Here is a 20,868-nt window from a genome sequence, read left to right on the forward strand (position 1 = left end):
GCTGATGGGACAGAGTATACCCTCAGCAAGATTGCAGATGACTCAAAATGGAGAGGAGTGGCTGATACACCTAAGGGTCATGCTGCCATTCAGAGGGACCACAACAGGCTGGAGAAATGAGCTGACAGGAACACCAACAAGTTCAGCAAGGAAAAGTGCAAAGTCCTGCCCCTGGGAAGGAATGACCCCATACACCAGTATATGCTAGGGGCCACCCACCTGAAAAGCAGCTTGGCAGAAAAGGACCTGGGGGTCCTGGTGAGCACCAAGTTGAACAGGAGGCAGCAATGTGCCCTTGCAGCAAAGAAGGGCTAATGGTATCCTGGTCTGCATTAGGCAAAGTACTGCCAGCAAGTTGAGGGAGGTGATCCTTCCCCTCTACTCAGCACTAGTAAGGTCACACGTGGAGTACTATGTCCAGTTGTTGGATTCCCAGTAAAAGACAGACATGGACACAGTGAGAAAGTCCAACGAAGGGCCACTAAGATGACTAAGGGACTAGGGCATCTCTCCTGTGAGGAGAGACTGGAGAGCAGGGACTGTTTAGCCTGAAGAGGAGAAAGTTCGGGGAGGATCTTATTAATGTATATAAATACCTGAACAGAAAATATACAGAAGAGGGAAGCTAGGCTATTTTCGGTGGTGCCCAGTGACAGGACCAGAGGCAGTGGGCACAAACTGAAACACAGGAAGCTCCATCTGAACATCAGGAAACACTTTTTTACTGTGAGGGTGACTGGGCATTGCTCAGAGAGCTACGGAGTCTCCATCCTTGGAGATGTTCAAAAGCCATCTAGACACTGTCATGGACAAGTGGCTCTAGGTAGCCATGCTTGAACAGTGGAGTTGGACAAGATGATCTCCAGAGGTCCCTTCCAACCTCAACCATTCTGTGATTCTGTGAAGTTATACAGAATCAGGATCTAGATTTGACAGAAATATTTCCTTACAGAACCCTAAAGTAGTTCTAAAACATAAATACAAGTCATCTTTGCTGATTTTACTTATACAACAATAATAAAATCTTAAGTGTCTACAATTTGCTTCCTCTTCTATTAAATTTTGCTCCCCTACCCACTTACCTTTATATTGTGAGTAAGACTGGGTGAAATCCATCTATTGACATCTTATGACATATTTTTTATCTATGTAAGATGTCAGCCACAATAACTTGCCTCCATCTATATCTAAACTACATTGTCAGAAGCTATTACTCCTTCTAATCCATATGAATTACATTTTCCCTAATATTCCCAGCAAAAAGGAGCATTACAACTCAAATACATCACCTTGAAAATGGTATAGGTATGACAGCATTTAGTACTCCTTTTTTTATACAGTATTGTAGCTGTGTTCATGAAAAATTCCAAATATAGTAAGAAAAATAATAAAAGTGATACTCTTTTCTTACCAAAAAGTTCAAATACATTCTCCACAGCAGTGGACAATGGGTGCCATTTTCACTTTGAGTTGCGTGTTCAAATAGAGCTATAATCCGATTTGTTAACCCAGTTTCAGGAATAGTAGAATGTATTTCACCAACATCTGCCCTGAAACACAGAGAAAAAAAGAAACCACAAGCCCTTAAACCCAAGCTAAAGAACCACATCCAGGTAAGAGGGTGAAGATCAATGTACTGTCTTTGTACACATAGCACCGTATATAGCCAGATTTTTGCATTTCATGCTACAAACTCTGAACATTATAAACCACATTTTTAGCACTTGCTAATCTAATCAATGCATTTCTAAATAGGAAAATCAGTGTTTTTTTAAAAAAAAGAGATAAATGAGGTATTATTGTGAAAATTCCTTTAGTATGTTGAAAAGTTAACCCTGTCCAAGTGGAGGAGATAATTTCTCTTTGAGTACAATAATCCACTATCATATGATCTTAAAACACTTATCTTAGTCTTCATTCAAGATCATTTTGTGTTCCAAGCTTGGCATAGCAGCTCAAACCAAATTCAAGTCTAGGTGAGCACGCCTTCTTCTGGTGCCCAGGAAAGCCTGTTCAAATTTACCCATGTTGCCTTTGAAAGGCTCTGTGTTGGTCTTGGATCAAGGCCTAGATTACAGCTCTGGATCTCAACCAGGATTACAATAAAAATTTTCTTTTTCACCTAGTGATTCAAATGCCCTAATTCCAGGCGTAACAAAAGGCAGGTAGGTATTTTTCTCCAAAGCACTGATTTCTATCTACAGCTGATACAGGCTGTCTTATTTTTGATGCTTGACCTTGAAGAAACAGCCTGTAGCACTCATGGCAACATTACTTCTGTCTGCGTGCACTCTCTTAGCCTGCCAGCTTCTTCCACTCACCCTTAATACTTGCCCTTAATTTGCCTCTTTTTTCAAGGGTTTTTCAGGTCATGTTTCATTTTATCTTAACCTTTGCCATGAGGGAAAATGATGTAATCTACTCTGCACAGAGTCAGACATTTGAAGCATTGTACCTCACACTGACTTACATATGCTACTGGTTTACCCTTCACGTTCATTTCTTTGAATGAATTCCACGCACTTAAACAGGCAGAAATACAAAACAGAATAGGAAATAGTCGCACACAGTACAGACATTTTCTTAGTTTGTCACAACATCATAAACATTACTTTTATGCATGACTGACAGGCCATTTATCTCTCTGTTGCAGTAGTTCAGCTCTGTTCTTGCAACATCCAACTCGTCCTTGCACAAATACAACTTACAGGAAAGGCTATGCTAGCAGAGAACAATCTGGAAAGGAACTAAATGTCACAGAGAAAATCATCACTCTGGAATTTTAAGATCAGTTTCCAGTAACAATAATGAAAATGTAGCATAGTGTCAGTCTGTAATTAACAGTAGATCAAATTACAATCCTCCTTTACTTTTGGTGGCTGTTGAATTCTTATTACAATTTAGGATGACATATACTGACAGCTCTTGAATGTCACTATCACGTATGCACGCCTGTTACCAGACTGTGGCAATCAAAGCAGTGGGTGCACCGTCATTTTAAAGTATACTGATAATTCTGTAATTTCATCAAGTGTGACCATTGTAAGCTTACAGCTATGTAAAGCTTCCAGATAACATTTTCCTAGAAATCTCTGTTGCTATGTGCAGACACAAAGAACCAAGCTGCCAATGTTATTAGAGATACGTAGGTAGCTGTGGATAGGTAGCTCCAAGCAACTGTTAGACAACAGCTAGAGACTAAGCTTCAAGAATGAACACATACCTCTGTTCCCCACATCTCCTACCCTTTCCACCTTTCCCAGGAGCAAAAAAATCTGAGCCCAGACCATGCTGCAAATTCAGGAAATTTCCAGCCTCTTCTACATAACAACAGCCCCATATGAAAATTAAATTCTCAAGTACTCACTATGGAAACAGATCTGCCACGACTGTATTCTATGATCCAGGAGTAGTAGGGCGGTGAGCTGCCAGAAACTGCAGCGTAGCTCTGTATTACCCTCCTTACTGCTGTTGTATTAAAATGCAGCAGTTTCTAAGCTCACAGTGTCTGCCTTGGACATCTAAGCAGGCTCTTAGTTATTTAAAAATTATTTAAAGAAATGCATACCATCTTGATGACAGTAGCAAGTAATCAAACACAAAGCAACACACAAGCTGATCCAGTAGAAAGGACGTGAGACTATCACCTAGGTCTTTACTTCTATTCAGGATTCTGCCACTGACTTGCTGTTCAGTCTTGAACAAATAACCTTCCCTAGCCACAGCTTCTTTATCTGCAAAATGAGGACTATGATAGCATTTTCTCTCCTCTGTTAAGTGATTAGACAGATCAAAAAAAAGCATAATCATAAGGAGCTGCAAGATACTACCTCTGGACATTCTCAATGAGTTTTTTCCTCATCTGCTCTGCTTGGATTGCAAACAGCCATGGCTCTAAAGAGTTAGTAGACCTTGTGACACCATCAAAAAATCTTCGTGCTTTGCTAGCACTGTGAGACTTCCTTTGGATGTGGATATATGACCTCCAAAGAGACTGGTTGCTAGGATACCGTTTCAGAGCCTCCGTTAGTGCCTCTCGCAGAGGATTCAAAGGATAAACGCTAATTTTCATGTGGAATCTGAGTAAATTTGTATGCAGCAGTGTGACAGCTTCAAGAGCAGTGGGAAAATCTTGAATGCCAGAACTCTCTTCAGTATTTTCACATTTCTGTGGACCAGGAGCTTCAATTTTTTCCAAAGTTTGCGCATATATTAATACTGCAGCATCAATCCCAACAGTCAAATACTGGAACAGTGCATAACAACCAACCAAGTTAACCAGCTGATTAGCATCATTGACCTGATCCTGATCAGAAACTGGTGTTTTACTTAAATAATCTTGCAGTGCATGCTCATACGTTTTACGAGCTTTCAAGACATTCACAGATAACACTTGTCCACTATACGGCACATATGGTCCACTTTCAGCCAATTTGGTCAATATATGAACAGCACGCGACGTAACTGCTCCTTCTAGACTTTCCAGTAGTTCCACTTCCAGCTGAGCATAAAGCAGACTGAGGCTGCAGAGCTGGGGACTCTTCAGTCCTCCTGTCCCTGCCGTGCCGAGAGCTGTGTCAAATACCTTCCTGGCATCATCGATGTTACCAAGCAGCCATTCTAAGTAGGCATACAGTTTCCAGAGAGAAAGGTGGTTTCGGTTGTCAGGTGCTTTAAGGAGATTCTTGGCCAACTTTTTACTCTTCCTCCCTTGCGCTTTCAGCTTCTTCTTCTTTTTTCTTTGGAGACACTGAAGTACCTGCAAGGGAGAATAAACAGAACGAATTTTGAGAGGGATGGGAGAAGAAAAAAACACCTCACAGCATTTTTTGATTTCATTACTATGTTTGTTTCCATATTGTTCTGTATTTCACCACCAGCCAGATTTGTTGCTACAGAGTACTGTAGGTTGTCACAACTGCCTGTTGTCAGCTCCCTCCAACGTAGCCAAATTACACAGTCTTATCATTCTTACCCCTGCCACTAAGTAATACAAAATTTCGCTCTTTTAAAAGGCCAACTGTTCAAATCAAGAGCTGCTAACCTATAATGGTTGAGAAAAGGAAAACAAATGATCCTGTCTGGCCAGATGCAGCTTTTAACTAGCACAATTAAACCTCCAAGTAGCTTTTCAGAGTGGGGAATGTGCTGACAGACAAATGTGGAGATTGGATGGGAAGATGACAGGAGGTCTTCTGGTCAGGTAGTGTTTGGGTAAAAGACAAGGAACTTCTCCGTAAGGAAACATAATACTAAACTTTCTGAAGCATTAGGAAGACAACCTGGACTCTCTTCCTTCGGTGGGCATGTATTAGAGCAGTTTTACTTAAATAAATACATATTCAAGTGACAAGGCGTTATTTCCTTCAATAACACTACAAATGTAACTTGTACAGGAAGTAGTAAGTTTCTTGATAAGGTGCTCATATCATGGTATTGGGGATTATGCACTTTGTAGAACAGTTTGGTAGAAGTACTTGTCTGACTCACTTTGCTTTGGAAAAAATCACTTGCATCCATTTCTGTCTACCATACAACATACCATATAACAACATTTATCCAAGACTGCAAGAAAACTCATTATATGTATGCTACTGTGTAACATGTACTGAAGGAAAGGGTTTGGGCTTTTTTCCCCCCCCAGTGCAATCTTAAATGGCATTTCCTGATTTGAACGCTTAGTCCTACAAGACTTAATTTTCATCAATATTTATTTTAATTAATATAAACATTAACACACAAGAAAGCCACACATCACAAAAGTGATTCTATGCAAATTCCTCATTACCTTAGATATTTCATACTGTAACCAACAAATGGACAGGTTACATTTCTCCTTTCCTGAAAACAGCAGGAACAGAACATGAAAAACATTCTGCACGAACTCCTCTCCTTCTTTATGGTGGCCTATGTGATGTCTCCGTCGCAGCATCGTGTCCATATGACCAATACTGTTGAATCCAGAAAGTGGAAAATGAACAGAAGTCAGTGGCTTTTCATCAGAAAGCACACTGTCAAAGATGTTATTTTCATCCATGGCAATATAGAGGTTGGAAGGAAAGAGTTTGCTTGTACATGGAACCCCCAGGAACTGCAAAAATGAGTAGAGTAGTTGACGTTGAAGATCTGGATTAGAAAGACGGATTAAAGATGGTCCAAGATCATCAAATAATACCTAAAAAAATCCAAATTAAAACAAACTCCATTAATTTATGCAATCAAATAAAATCAGCATTTATATAATTTATGTAATTGAAAAACCTTTTCAGGTCAATAAAGATTTGTTATTACTATTAAATGCTAACAGAATGTCATTCAGATTAAAACGAAACAAGTTAAACAGGTGATCTGTTCTTCTAGTCAGACTGTAAATTTGCTATCAAGAGATTTCTTTGCCCTGGAATATCAGAGATCTTCACAGAAAACTTATACAATGAAGCTATGAAAGATATTATTGTTTAGACCATTTAACACATTTTTATTTGAAAATCAATGTTTGATTAGACCTAGCTCCTAAGAAGAAAAAAAATAAATAAATCCAACTATCTGACTTGAAGGCAACAAAACCTTTGTTCATTTAATGCATATATCTTCTTAAACACAGATTTCTGTGACATTTCCACGTATAGATGAGAGAAATCACAGAACAGCAAATACAGACTATTTGCCTACAGCCCTTCCAAAGTTCACCAGGAGCTTCCCATGGATTTCACTAGTTTCAGCACAAAACCTCAGGTAAATTTTGAATTCCAAACAATGAAAAGAATTTTTTCCAAATGAAGAAAAGGATTACTCTTCTAAAATATCCATTGGCAATGAATTCAAATGAAAGGATAATTCATCTTATCTCCCTTTGTTTTATTGTATCACAGCGACCTGTCTTTCTGGATCATCACAATCTTCTTCAGTTTCCTTTTTGGTTTTGTCTGGCCTCCAAGGTAACCAATGCCTTGCTTCACGAGAATATTCAATATCCAACCAAATATGCCACTTGGGGAGAGTTTTATCCTTTATTTCTTGATCCTCATCTATCTCCTCTTCATCATCGTCATCATCTAAAACCAAATCAAGACACACCCACCACACCAAAATTATTAAAGAAAAATTAATCCACCAAATCCAAAGACCAGACTTGACACACAATTTAACTACTTTAAAAATGTAAACAAACACAGTGTTAATAAAACAGACACAAGACAGAGCTGCAAATTTCCATGTCACAGTTCTCCGTTTTGACACCAAGTCTGTAAGAGTAGGAGGTTTCCAAACTTCTTGAACCAGCGAATCAGTGTCAGGACTCAAGCTTTCTCATAGAGGAGAAAATAAAACACTGACAGGCTGTGGACCACTTTTATGAGGTGCAGTTTGCAGGCAACAGACAAGAGTCAGTCACCTTTCTGTGCAACTTAGGTTCCTCATACCTCAACACACAACTGGAAACGTGCTCTATCAATACTCATGTGCATAAAACATTTTGAGAAAACCACTGTAGGTAACAAGTAACACTATAATGTTAAACATCATAAACCAAGCTTCGCAACGTTGCTTTAAAATACCTGGCATTTTCAACATTTTAATTAATGTGCAATTCAGACAACCAACGTCGTTAAGCACACACAAAAGGAAGTGCTTAACCACATCTCACTTTTATGATGATCTTTCCGGACTGTTAGATGCAATTAGCATATTTTTCCTGTTACAGCAATATATTAATTCTGTGCTGAAATTGATAAGCACCTGTAGGCTAAGGGAAAGCTTGTAGAGATTTTTCAAATACCTTTTTCTTTCTTCTTGTTGTGGAAAAAAAAGTCCTCAAAATCTATAGTTACCTGCAGTATTTTTTTTGTACAAAAATCATGCCATTTCTATGCCACCTCCAAATTCTTCTTCCTGATGTTTGCCATTAAATAGGTGAAACACTCCCACTCCCAATTCTTAAACACAAACAGGTGGTGGCAAGATTTTTACTTTTTGTGATCTATAGCCTCTCCTTTAGTCAGCAACTCTGTGAAAAATGACATAATTTCCATGATCTAACCAAAATTTGGAAAAATTGACAGTTTTAGAGATTACACCCGATTATACATTAGATTTGAACTTTTGGGCTTGACACAAATGGGGAAAAGCACTGATATATGCTGGACCTGCCCAAGACTGGCAGTGGTCCTCTTCTCTATAATGAGTCTTCTCAATTTGTGGGCAAAATGTCTACAACCATCACGAGTGGAACTGCTGACCTCAGTTAAGGAACAAGGAAATTCCATTTTAATCCAGGGACAAAGGAAGCACAGCATCATTTTCCAATTCCATTTTTTTACTAAAAGCAGGACAAAACTTGCTTCATTAGAGTTGCTACGACAGCAGGAGCAGCAAAAGCAGAGACAGCTCATCTTTGGTCAGACGCATTCCATCCCCCTGCTTCCCTTCAAGATCTATCTGTTTGAGAAATAGTCCTTAAGGGAAGCATTGTGCACCAGAAGACAAGGTGGAACTAAGCAGCAGGAAGGTGTGTTTTCCGCATCCCTGCTTGCCCAGAAGCACTCCAGCCAAGTGAAGATGCAATTCCTTTGTTTTCTGCATCACAAAGAGCAAGGAGAGGTTTTCCTCCTATTTCTACTATATTATTTGCTATGAGACACTGAAATCTGACTCTAGAAACAGAATAATTAAGCTAGGAACCCTTAAGGCAACCAGCATCTAACACTGTAATTCCACCTGGTCTACCACTATGATGAAAGGCTCTTGAGGGAAGTAGCTTCTTTCAACTTTACATGGGCACGAGTCTAAACAAAGTACTCACACCTTTAGCCTTTTCATCGCAGAGTGGAGGATATGCCATCCTCTCCCTCAATTCTCATCCCTAGGAAGGACAACAATATTCCATAAACGATATCATACATAGAAGACTCAACACATGCTTTTCCCTGTGAAGTGTGATATGGTTTATCTTAATCTTGGTAAGTATTTTTTTAAATTCATACCCAAAAACATGAGAAGAAACAATTTGTATCATTCTAACCAAAATGTTTAGAAGAATACACAGATGTATAACTACACATACTGAAATAGACATACCAGGCTTAAGAGCAATCCAGCCACCCTTTTCTTGTTGGTGCATCCAGGCTTTCCAGCCTCTTGCTCCTTTTTCTCCAATTCGTGGTTCTCCACTATCCCAAAAGGGTTCAAAGAATTCCACCTGTTGTTTCGGATAGGGGGAACCAAAAGAAAACATACAGAAAAATAATTTTTGCTGTTGTACAAACACTTAGTCTGTACAAAGTCAACTCAGGTTTTCCAGACTCTAAAATCACCTATCTGGGTGCAACTTCCGTAGCTAAAGACTTTGTTAGACACTGCTTAAGACTCAGCAGGAACAGCTAATTACTTCAGTTATGCCTGTGGCATAGCAAGACTGTTGTCAGCTCTTCTCGTGAACACAAAGATTGTTTTTAAAAGGTATTAAAGCTTTAAAGAAAGCAAAAGACTTTTGTGCCAAACGTCCTATACAGATCCTTCAAGGATAGGCAGCCAAAGTCCCCAAGATGTGGCTTTCAGAAAGCAAATCTCCTATCCTCCCCATCTTCCACGCGACCATGAAGAATTTGGCTAATAGAACAGAATTCAGACAATCATACACCTACGGTCAAATCAAAATATTACAGTTGGACATAAATATGACTGGACTGAGGACAAGAGGAAAAGATCAGTAAGGCGTTTCATGTCTCTGGTTGTTCAACAACTTCAGGGCACTTTCCAGTGAAATAGAAGTCCAGGGTTCTAGTTCTGACTTTGTCACTGCCTGCATGCAATCTGTCATCTTTAGATTCATCAATTCCTCCCCTGCTTTCTGTATACTTAGCTCTAATGACCATCTCTCTCCTATTACATGCTTCTACTGTGTACCAAACCTTGGCTTGGATGTTGAGATATGACTGTTAATACAAATATTAACAATAAAATTTACTCTAAGAAAAATCAAGCATCAACGTATCAGAAAATGCAAGGCTTACAGCAACTGCAAAGCCTAATTCTGCTCCTCATGGATTTATTCTTTGCTCCAAGTGAGAAAGTGAACTGTGAAAACAGTACGGAAACAAGTAATTCAAGATTGAGTCATAATGCTTCTGTAAGAGGGCAGGATGTGTGATCAGCTGTAAATCTGGCATTTTCCTTTTTTCAAGAACTGCACTTTGCAAACTAAACACTGTCCTTTTAAATTGAGGTTCCTTTCCATCCTGCTTTCTTAAGAGTTTTTAAGCACATCAGATGATCTTGAGGTTTTTCGAGTGACTGAAAGTATAACTCAAGCTTTATCTGTTTAACTATACCAAATCTCCCATCCTGCATGATAATTATGATTGAACCCTAAACTTCTGGCTCTTTAGGAGGACACCCCTATTATTTGAACTACAAGACTGCTCCACCAGTGGGTAACAACATTAATCCAGAGAGCAAAAAAAAAAAAAGCAGTCTCAGTAGTAGCTGCTGGGGAAGAAGATGAGGTAATAAAAGGAAAATTAATTTCTGTCCTCTACGGTAGCCCAGCTGCCTAACTGGTGGCCCTCCCCACCACTCACTGAAAAGGAAGCAGCTCCCAACAATTCAGTGGGATGATGCTACATTGGCAACAGCGCCCTCTGAATATTAACTTACTGATTAATATTGGGGTGCACGCCCAACATTTGCCTGAGCAAATTGAGAGAATAAGTGATTTAGTACTTTAACAGAATAAGCTGAATGGAATCTCAAGGGTCAAATAAAAGATACTTTAAAGCATGAAGGTGCTCCTAATGTAGCCAAAGAATTACAAAAAATGGTAACAGAGAACCTAAGAAACGTTCGCAAGAACTGTCTTGAACCGAAAGAGGTTATAGGTCCTATCAGCTTTCTCCAACAACAGTAACAAAACAACAGCAGTTTTGGGGAAAAGCAGCAGGGGAAGTGCTAACTAGACACAGACTTTGGTCAGCCAGCTCATTTTTTTCCATCTTTAATTAGAAAAAAAGAGGACATGAAACGACTGGTTATCACACTTCTATTACATACAATAGAAGCAGACATTTGGCATACAGTTCCAGAGGACCCACAAGCATTTTTCCAATGCAAGCACCACCTTGAAGAACGGCAAAGTAAGTTGTGATTAAAAATATTTCCCTATGCTCTTAAAAATTCATCAACATTTTTCTGTTACAGCATTCTCTGTAGTGCACATGCATATACATGCATTTAAACGGAAATTGCTACCTGTCCCCTTGTTGGCAGATCTTTTACACTGTCAGGTTTGAAGAAGGTGAAGTCAATCAGAGCCTGAAACAAAGACACTGCTTTCTCAGAATGGCCAGCCTGTCTCAGAAAGTGGCATTGCTGAACAAATATAGCTGTAAAGTAAAGAAGATAAAATTTTAGTATTTCAAATACACTTTGTTGCAAAGTATTTTATTACAGCCCACAAATACACAAAAGACGTGCTGTAGAGCATAATTGTTTTGGAACAGTATCAAAATCCAAAACACTTGGAGTAACTAGCATAAATGCATGTCAAAATTGTCGTAACTTAATTAACTTTAAACCTTGCACTTTAAATGCACCAAACCGATGACTTTTTATTCATGCCAAACATGCACTGTCCTTGTTGACGAATAAAACTTATACACAATGGTCCCAACTGCAGTTTATTCAATATCTGACAGACTGGGTCATAGCCCTCTTTGAAGATGCAGGGCATTATTATAATTCACACTGTAAGTGATTACAACACAAATCCTTTTTGCCTAATTTTTTCATGAGATGGTTACATTGGTAGTATGTTGGCAATATAACATTTTCATTCCAACTGTCATTCTCATTTTCTTTTCCTTTATATAAGAACTCAGTTAAGTGATGTACAGTCTTTTGGCCAAAGTATTACTGCTTGAAAGTAGAGAAGAGTCCTATCCCTTGCTCTTCGACAAATTATTTCTGTAATCATTGCCATATCCATACTGCACACTGAGCCTCAAGTCTCAGCTTAAAAAGGAAAGCAAAGCTCCAGATTTTCTATTCATATATTCTCAATGAGAGTCCTAATGGAAAGAGCTGAAGAAATAGCAGGTACTATAAACACCTCTACTACGAGGCAGTTCAAGGACATCTCACAGATATTCCACCACTCCAAATTACACTCAACTCTTAACAAAACAATAGCTGTTCAAAAACCAAATTGCTTTGAATCATAATCTTAATTGGCTTGCACCCAAACCCCATACATCAAGGCTTAAATAAGTCACTGACAGTTTTGAAAACAGTTCTTCAAGAACTATTATTTCTTCACTAAATGCATTGGCTTTGGAGGGTTTTACACAATCAAAATATCTAAGTGCCTAGATACACACATGGGTAACAACATAGGTTCGCATCAATTGCTTCTAATGATCATCTTAGTTTTTAATACTAAGTAGCAAATGATTTACTCCTTTTTCTTGTATTTTGATTTACATCCGACGAGCACACGTAAAAATTTGAATTCAACTAGAACACACAAACTAGGCATTTCATCTGATTTTTCCCACACAGTCAATGATTGTTTCTGATAATAAAGACTCTGAGATTTCTGAAGATATTTAAACAACAAAAAAGTATGTTTAAGTATATAATAGAGCCTTCCAAAGTATTTTAACCAATTTAGGCACTTTTTTCATCAATTTTGGTATCTAAATGACACTGAAAAAGTTGTCCTTTCCTAGTTTCTCAGCTTCAAACAGAGGAAGTTTGATTAAAATAGTCTGAAGGTAGAGAATATCTCACCAGGACTTGCTGTCAAACTGGAAACAAAAATAAATTACAGCGTAAGATTTTCGGCATGACAAAAAAACCCCAACTATATTTGAAGAAATGCAAAGATCAGCATTTTCTTTGTGGCGAAAATCTGAAAACCACATGAATACATATTTAATTCAGTCCTTGATGCTAAGACACTTCTGCAGCTGAACTGACCTAAAAGATAAGGACGTTTCTCCCCAGCAAGTAGGTATAATTTGAAAGACAGGACTCCCTTTCCACAGCAAAATTTGAGAATGCTTGCCTTCATTTGCTTTACATTAGCAGATTCTAGTAAAATTAAAATATTACAAATTGCTATCTCAAAATTTATGTAAAAACTGATCTATAATTTTAAATAGATTTTAACCTTTCTTAAATTTCATGTTTAAAAAACCACCCACTTATTTCCAAGCAGATAGTACTGTGTACTGAACTGAACACTAGATGGCATAATCCACCACTATTTAAAATTAGCTCTTACACTTTGTCATTAGCAAAGGTCAAAGGTTGAAGATACAGGCCTACCATACACCTACACTGCCACGCACCTCATAATTAATTTGTGAAACTCTTTGTATATTTATCTTAATGAACAACTTGGTAATCTCCCTAATAAGTACACTGTCAGTTCAAATTCAACCCAAGAATTAGATAGTTGAGTCTCTTAAAAAAAAAAAAAAAATCTCAGATCAAGAAGTCTCCCCACTGGAAATTTCTCGACTCCGATCATTTGAATTCCAAAGAGGGAAAGACACCAAACCAAAACCCAAACCCTTCAACAGCATTCATAAACAAATCATTATAGTCTTAATATATTTTTCATGAAAAACATTCATTGTGGTTTGTGTACAAAGTGACTGAACAGTTGGAAATCAGAGACAGCAGAAGCAAATACAAACTATCAGGCAGTACAATATCCACCTGCCAGCACAGGATTTTTCCTTCACAGCACTTTTTCGAGTGCTTGATCCAAGATGAATTAACTGAAGACCATAAGACATCTGAATAACTGAAATCAATTTGTAAGCCAGAATCTTGATCTGTAAGTCCAGATTGGATATTGCATAAACATAGCATCATTGCTCAAACAGCAATTGCAGGACTTGAATAAAAATAGAGGTTCCTTGGCCTATGACACATATGAAGAAACGTGGACTGCTTCATAATAGTCTCCTCTAGACTTAAAACAAACTTAAAACAAATTTTTAAATGAAAAAAACAACAACCAAACAACAAAGATATTCATGGTGACAGTAGTATTTCCCCCTCCTCAGTGTATTCATAGATTAATAATCACAATGACTCTCCAAGGTAGAGAAGTAAAATTCAAATGGGATAGGTTAAGTCATTTAGCTCCAAATAAATTTAAAGCCCATACCAGAACTGAGCATGAACTCGTTTCTTCCCTGGATCTAGTCCAGCATCCTAACCATCTGACTAATTTTCCTTCCAGGGGTAATTATATAATAAATTATAAGTGGTAGTTATATGCATACAATAAATACAAAAGGCATGATCCAGTGGTATCACAGTTTAGAATTCTCCATCTAAGAACTGGGATGCTCAAGAAAATTTCACATCAGAATTCCCATGTCCCTTCTCTTTTCTGGATTAACTATAAAACTTTTGAACAAGAGATAATTGGTTTTTTAAACAAGCCAACTTTTTTTTTTTCTGTTTGTTAATAAACATTTTTCAAAGATAAAAGCACATCTTTCGGCTGTTGGCTGCAATTCTCCAGCCTTGACATTTGTACTGTAAACCACTCAAGCACATTAGACCTTACTGGATGTTATATCACAAACTCCCCTGGGGAAGAAACGCATCTGCTATACCCATATTTGGTTGGAATATCTGCTTTAATTCTCAGCTAAGAGATGAGGATGCCAGGCATTTTGAAGAGAATAAAAATTTCCTGCAATACACAGGAAAGTCTATTCTTACAGAGAATGTAGTCAGCTCCTATGAAGACCATTCTGACCATGACATGAAACAGAAAGAACCTTACCTAGCATAGCTTCTTCTGTACCAGGCAGGAGAGGATGTGATACCATGCTGCCGTCCTGTACAGCTGCCAACGTAGTCAAACATTTTCCATAGAGGCTATTGATTTTTGAAACAGAAAACGTAGTAAACTGACTTTGACAGAACAGGAGATATTTCTTCCACAGTTCTGGATTATTGGGATGTAAGAAAATTAGCTTCTGCCATTCTTTGATCAAAGCTGGTGGTTCCCAGAATTCTGTGCAAAGCTTCAACCTGGCGAGTTTCAGATCAACATTACTTGGATTGCTTTCAATTGCCCTCTCTAAAATAGCCAGTTTCTTTTCTAATATTAACTTCAGTGATTTTCTTCTTACTTCTTGCTCTCCCTTACTGGCGTAAGGGCTAGGTCCTCTCATTAATTCATCCTTAAAACAAAAAGAGAAATCATGACAACATTAGGAAGAATCAGCACCAGAATCACGAGAAAAATGCTGACATTTATGAAGATGAATTAACTGCTCCTTCTTTACCAGCAGAAGATATTTAGTCCTAAACATATAATGCTCACCTATTTATTACTTACAACAAGCAACCAGGTCTATCAGAAAACATACCTGAAAAGAAACAAATTCCATCCATGCATTAATATCTCTTGGGTTTTCTCTAACTTTCTTGTTATGTTCTTCCACTTTTGTCATTAGAATGGAGTTAATGTTTATCCCAGGCTTTTGCATTGTTTGCTGCGTATTTACGGGCTCATGTTCTGCACCCTTGCACTCTTTTCCTTGTAGCCACCCTGTAGTTGATGGATCATAAATCCCAAGAGGATTTACCTCCGTTGTGTCAGAAAAATCATCAGTTTCCATTTGGAAAACTGGTATAAAAGCAGTTGAGTCAGACGGAGAACTTTTATTGCAAACAGGAATCCCATCTGTGTTCAGCATCTTCACATTGTTCTTTGTGAAGTAGCGCTCAGGTCGCCTCTGTAATTGCTTCTTTTTTGATGCAGAAGTGTCCCAAGTTATACACTGTTTCTTTGCATCTATTCCAAGACAGGACTCTCCTCTCCTCTTATATCTTAGAAGGAAAAATAAAATTAAATATCTTTCAAAATAAACGTTTGAAAAGATACCTCCATTTTTGAAATAATGCATGGAAGAAGTACTTTAATTCAAACTGACCCAAATAATGTATGGGCAGACCTTCAAAAGTGGAAGAACTTCATAACTTTCTCCTTAATTAAGGCTTCAATTTCTACATTTTTTCAGTGCCATCACAACTTTTGTTATCATACTAAGCCTCCTCTGAGTTCAACAGTATCTTTCATACTCAGCAGAAGAAAAATTATTTTTCCCCCTATCATTTTAAGCCACGTAGACAAACTCGGAGTAAGAACAACAGACAGCATCATTTAAGGCTATTTAGATTAGATTATGTGAAACTCAAAAATCAGAAACCAGTGGTTTAGTCTAATAATATCTTTCTGTATCCCTAAGCCTCTATACATTTTATATGCCAAGAAGTGGGCGGGGAGGAGCTGAGGGAGAGGAAAGAGAGGCCAGGTTCATAAAGGCCACAATAATCCTATTGATTAAGAAAATACCATCTTAAAATATGACCAAGAATGCAATTTCAGTGGCAGAGTGACGCGCAATGTTAAAATAACACTTTTCATCTCAAACAATGTCTGAGAATCCAAAGGTGGCAGAAAATTGGAATGAATTGTAACCAGGCAATTTTACTGCAAACATTTAAACACTACAAAAATAAAAACCATAAATCCTCCCTCCTCCACAAATAATTACTTTTTATATATTGTAAACAGTTTTCCTTGAGAACATCAACAAGTGAGTGTACATACATAATGCATGAGCTCAGTGTAAGTTCCTTTAAATTCTCCGTTAATGCAGGAAAATGTTCCGAAGGGTCATCATAGTACCAGTAACCCACAAAGGATGTTGGATATGCAATTTCATCAATACTCATTTGAAATGTAGCAACGCATAAGACAGATACCCTTTGGCACTATGTCTGGGTGATCTAAGACAGAATCTGTGTGCTAAGAAAGTACCTGTAAATTTTTTTTGCAAGGATATCAAACTACCCAAGTAAGTAAACCTCTTGACAAATCTACTACGAATTAATCAGTACCTTCATTTCCCTTTCAGACACAGAAACAGAACAGAGATCAAAAAGGGCACTCGCCCAAAGATCATCTACAACAGAATCCAAGATTTCTGACCTTAAAACCATGCTTTTGAATCTCCCCCATGCTGCCACCTCCGGATGACAGTTCTAAAAGTTCACATGCCTGCAGTCCACTATACAGAGAATGTTTTTAGAAAAAATGAAAATAATGCACTTTTTTCCCCCATTATTTCATGGCATCTTTTGCCCTCTTAAAATATTTCTGCCCAACGCAAAGTCAAATTTTGAAATCAACTATTCACTTATCTTATTTTCTTATCTTCTACATAAAAATTTCAGAGCCAAACTCAAGTTAATGAATCTTGAGATAGTGATTCTGTGATAGTTTGAATACCAATAGAAACCAACACATTGTACCTTGCTATGTCCCCTCGATACAGAGATTTGTAGGTCCAGTTTGCAGGGTCTGGTTTCTTGTCTATTCTGTAGGTTTCTGCTGTGAAAGCCTGGATATCATCAAGCCAAACAAAGCGATGGCTGGCAAGATTTGATGTTTTCTTATCTAGACTGAAGAAAAGGAGAAGTAGTATATTCTAAACATTTGTGCACGTATTCAGCATTTACAAAACCCAGGAAACATTGCATTTCTGTAGTTCATGATAATTTAATCTACTCAAAGTCATGGTACCTGATCCATTATTGCAAAGTCAGTCACACACTTGGAAAAAAGTAATTACAAATACACTAATAGGACTATCGAAACAAAACACAAACACTCCTCGCGCTTGCAAAAGTTGCATTTAGGACTACGGAAGGTAACAACCAGATCTAACCAAACAATTGCTTGGCAAACCATAATCTGAAAGCCATATATTACTACAGTTAAAATTTACTTTTGTTTTAGTAAAGATGCTACAATTAAGAAAAAGAGGATGATCTTTAAAAGGATTATGTTGATTAGCTGTAATTATACCCATGCATTTGATAAAACAGTGTGCAAAGTGGTTTATGAATTGCAGTTATACAAATATACTTAAGTGGAAATTGCCATGTGCCTCCAAACTGTAGACAACTATGAACTTCCAATCTGAATTCATACATAACCTAGTAAATGAGTTTTACGGTCTTGAGAAGCTTTGTAAAATTTCACAAGACCTATTGCATTTAGAGCGATTTTGTGGTTCAGGTTTCAAAACCAGTCTCCTGAAAACTCAATATTCTCTCACTACCAACAATTTATGGAAAGAAGTGAAAATAGAGATCCTGAAAGAACTTCAACCTTTTCATTCGGGCAAAGCACTGGCTGGTTGGCCCAGTACAGCAAACAGCTGATGAACCAGGTTCAGCACATAAGCCCATTCCATCCAGCCCAGACACCCTCCCAGCAAACACAAGAGTGACTGGGCAGAGCACAATGGTCTTAGCATCCCAATGATTTTTATTGTGCTTCCTCACAGCCAAGTAAGCCTTAGCCAACACAAGCCAACAACAGTCTTCATACGGAAGGTGAGTGTGGTTAGAGGCATCAGAGAATACCTCCAGTATCACTGCCATTCTTCCAAAGGGAAACAATGTTAAGATCCCTTGGCATAGACACATGCCCACACGCTTCTGCTCTCAGCTCCTGGTTAATCTGCCTTGGGAAAATTAGTAAATTGGAGGAAGTCAAGGACTGCCTGGACAGCTGTAACAACAATTCCTCAATGTCACCAAATCCTCACTCTGTCCCAGGAGCAGCTGCAAGTGCTGTGAATTAGAGCCAGAGCTGCTGATGCTAAAGAAAAAAAACAGGAACTAGGGAATCAAACTAGCAAACATGTTGAGAAACACGGAAAGGTGACTTACACAGCCAGTTAGATTGGGCCACTTTGAATTAAATGATCAAAACCCAACAGACTGAGAAAAGCACAGCTAGGTATGCCAAACTTGAACACTCAGTACATTCACAGAACCTCTTTTACTGCTTAAATATCACGCTAGTCACTAGATACCTATTTTATTTTTCCATAAAAAAAATGACACCTCCACTAATTACACAGTACTTTAGAGCTCCTGGAATTAACAAAAAAGATCTCGCAAAACATTTTCAATTGTTCAAATACCCATCTAGGTGTACCATAAGGAAGAAGTATGAAGCACACAGCATTGAGCAATACATGGCTGGACATAAAAGAAATGTGAAATTGTTCAAGAAACTTTGTCTTAATATGAAAAAAGGGCAAAGTTAACTCTGAGGAGGAAGTTATATTACAAGGCAAACACAGCTGTATATTAAGACTTTTGCACTAATTAAGAATAATGTTTAATGCAATCCCTCTCCAAGATCTCCCAAAAGCGAACCTTGAACAGAAACAAGATGCTTACAAAAATTCAACATAAGCCTCCACATGCTTTTAAAAATATATTTCATTATCACCATACCATGCTTTGTTCTGCAGAACACTACTTCACAGAATGTTTTAGTCACAGTTTTTCAGATAAGATTAAACAAGTGGTTCTAATTCTATTTTCATTGCTTTGAATGCAGGTTTAGTCATATACAGCTCAGAAAAAAATGACCCACCAGTAGTAAGAATTTCATTCATAAAGTTGAAAAGACAGCTCCAGGAACACAATGAATTTACATCTTGCATAGTATTAATAAATACATACTTTGCTGCTGCTTCCTTTTCGTGATTTCTGCCACTTCCTGTGGCTTTGTCCTTGATGTTCTTAGTGTCCAGGTCCGATTCACTGCTACTGGAGTCCCCTTTGGTTTTCTTTTTTGTCTTCTTATAGTGGTGATGTTTTTTCTTTTTCTTTTTCCTTTTCTTACTTGACTGTTTCAGACTCTCATCTGTATCACTTTCCCCTGACAACTCTGATCTTGAAGTAGTCCTGCTTGAAAACAAGCATATATATCTATATACCCCTATGCATCTAATGTAAAGAAATACAACCATAATAAAGTTCAGAATCGTTTTACCCTTTACCTTTATTCTCCCTCTAGTTTTGCAGAGTAGAGTTAGCAGCAACACACAGAATGAAAGTGATATAAATCTGCATTAAACAACTGCATTTATTTTTTCAGCTGCTGGCATTACTGACGACCAGTCTTAAAAGTTTTAATTGTCAAAGGCATTCTGATGTGTGATCTGTATAAATATCCGTTATCATCATCAAATTAAATAAGATGGCTGAGCTGATAAAATTTCCTAACTTTGCCAAGACGATTTAAGACAAGCTAAAGGGACATGAAACCTTTCCGGGTGACCCGCAAAAGAAAAAAGTCTGCACATTTTTCCACGTATCTTTATGATTTACACAAGAAATATCAAAACCATACTTTTAAAATCACTCCCAGATTATAAATTCAAATCTCACCAATCAAAGAACAATTTTTGATGACTACTGAATTAATGTTATCATATAATAAAATGTAGTAAGAAACACTACATGAAACAAATAACTGACTTACTGACAGATCACACAAAGGACTGATAGTTTTGGTAAAGCACGTGCATATCATTGTACATACTACATACACTGCCACATTTAATAATCAACTGAAATAACGGAGGTCTTCTCTAACCCTTAATTAAAGCACAAGCTCTTTTTAAGCAGTTTTTCTGGAATCTTTCAATAAGGGAAAGGAGTGACAAGTCTCGGTATTCCTAATACGCCAATAAAAGAAAATGTATTTCAGAAGCAAGGCACCTCAAAAAAACCAACCCTTACACAACTTATTTAAGGGCACTAAGAAAATAGAAGCCATGGGAGAACCATTAGCAGACCTTTAAAACAAACACACACACTCCCCCAAAGCAAAACAACCCCAGAATCCCAAAAACCCAGCAGCTACGTTGAAGTAATTAGTTTTTATTGAACTGAGAATGTACCCTAGTAATAGGCAAAAAGATCGAACATTTCCCTGTACATTATTTTTTGACAAATTCT

At 37.7% G+C, this 20,868-nt stretch overlaps 1 protein-coding gene across 4 annotated transcripts in view; it reads right to left on the reverse strand.

The window, feature by feature from the left end:
• NRDE2 (NRDE-2, necessary for RNA interference, domain containing) overlaps positions 1 to 20,868 on the reverse strand; it is a 71,121-nt gene that overhangs the window by 5,000 nt on the left and 45,253 nt on the right. For 3 of the 4 annotated variants that reach the window (XM_074585493.1, XM_074585492.1, XM_074585491.1), the window contains 10 exons: positions 19,585 to 19,809; positions 17,350 to 17,499; positions 15,399 to 15,861; positions 14,807 to 15,209; positions 11,245 to 11,378; positions 9,076 to 9,196; positions 6,877 to 7,055; positions 5,789 to 6,175; positions 3,831 to 4,759; positions 1,412 to 1,550 (listed from right to left, as the gene is read on the reverse strand). In XM_074585493.1, coding sequence (XP_074441594.1) covers positions 1,412 to 1,550; positions 3,831 to 4,759; positions 5,789 to 6,175; positions 6,877 to 7,055; positions 9,076 to 9,196; positions 11,245 to 11,378; positions 14,807 to 15,209; positions 15,399 to 15,728 — 2,622 coding nt within the window. In that variant the 5' untranslated portion in view covers positions 15,729 to 15,861; positions 17,350 to 17,499; positions 19,585 to 19,809. Of the gene's footprint in view, positions 1 to 1,411; positions 1,551 to 3,830; positions 4,760 to 5,788; positions 6,176 to 6,876; positions 7,056 to 9,075; positions 9,197 to 11,244; positions 11,379 to 14,806; positions 15,210 to 15,398; positions 15,862 to 17,349; positions 17,500 to 19,584; positions 19,813 to 20,868 lie in introns of all 4 variants that reach the window. The other variant, XM_074585489.1, reaches the window with a different exon arrangement.

The sequence above is a fragment of the Larus michahellis genome, chromosome 4 (genome assembly GCF_964199755.1).
Source record: "Larus michahellis chromosome 4, bLarMic1.1, whole genome shotgun sequence".
NCBI lineage: Eukaryota > Metazoa > Chordata > Aves > Charadriiformes > Laridae > Larus > Larus michahellis.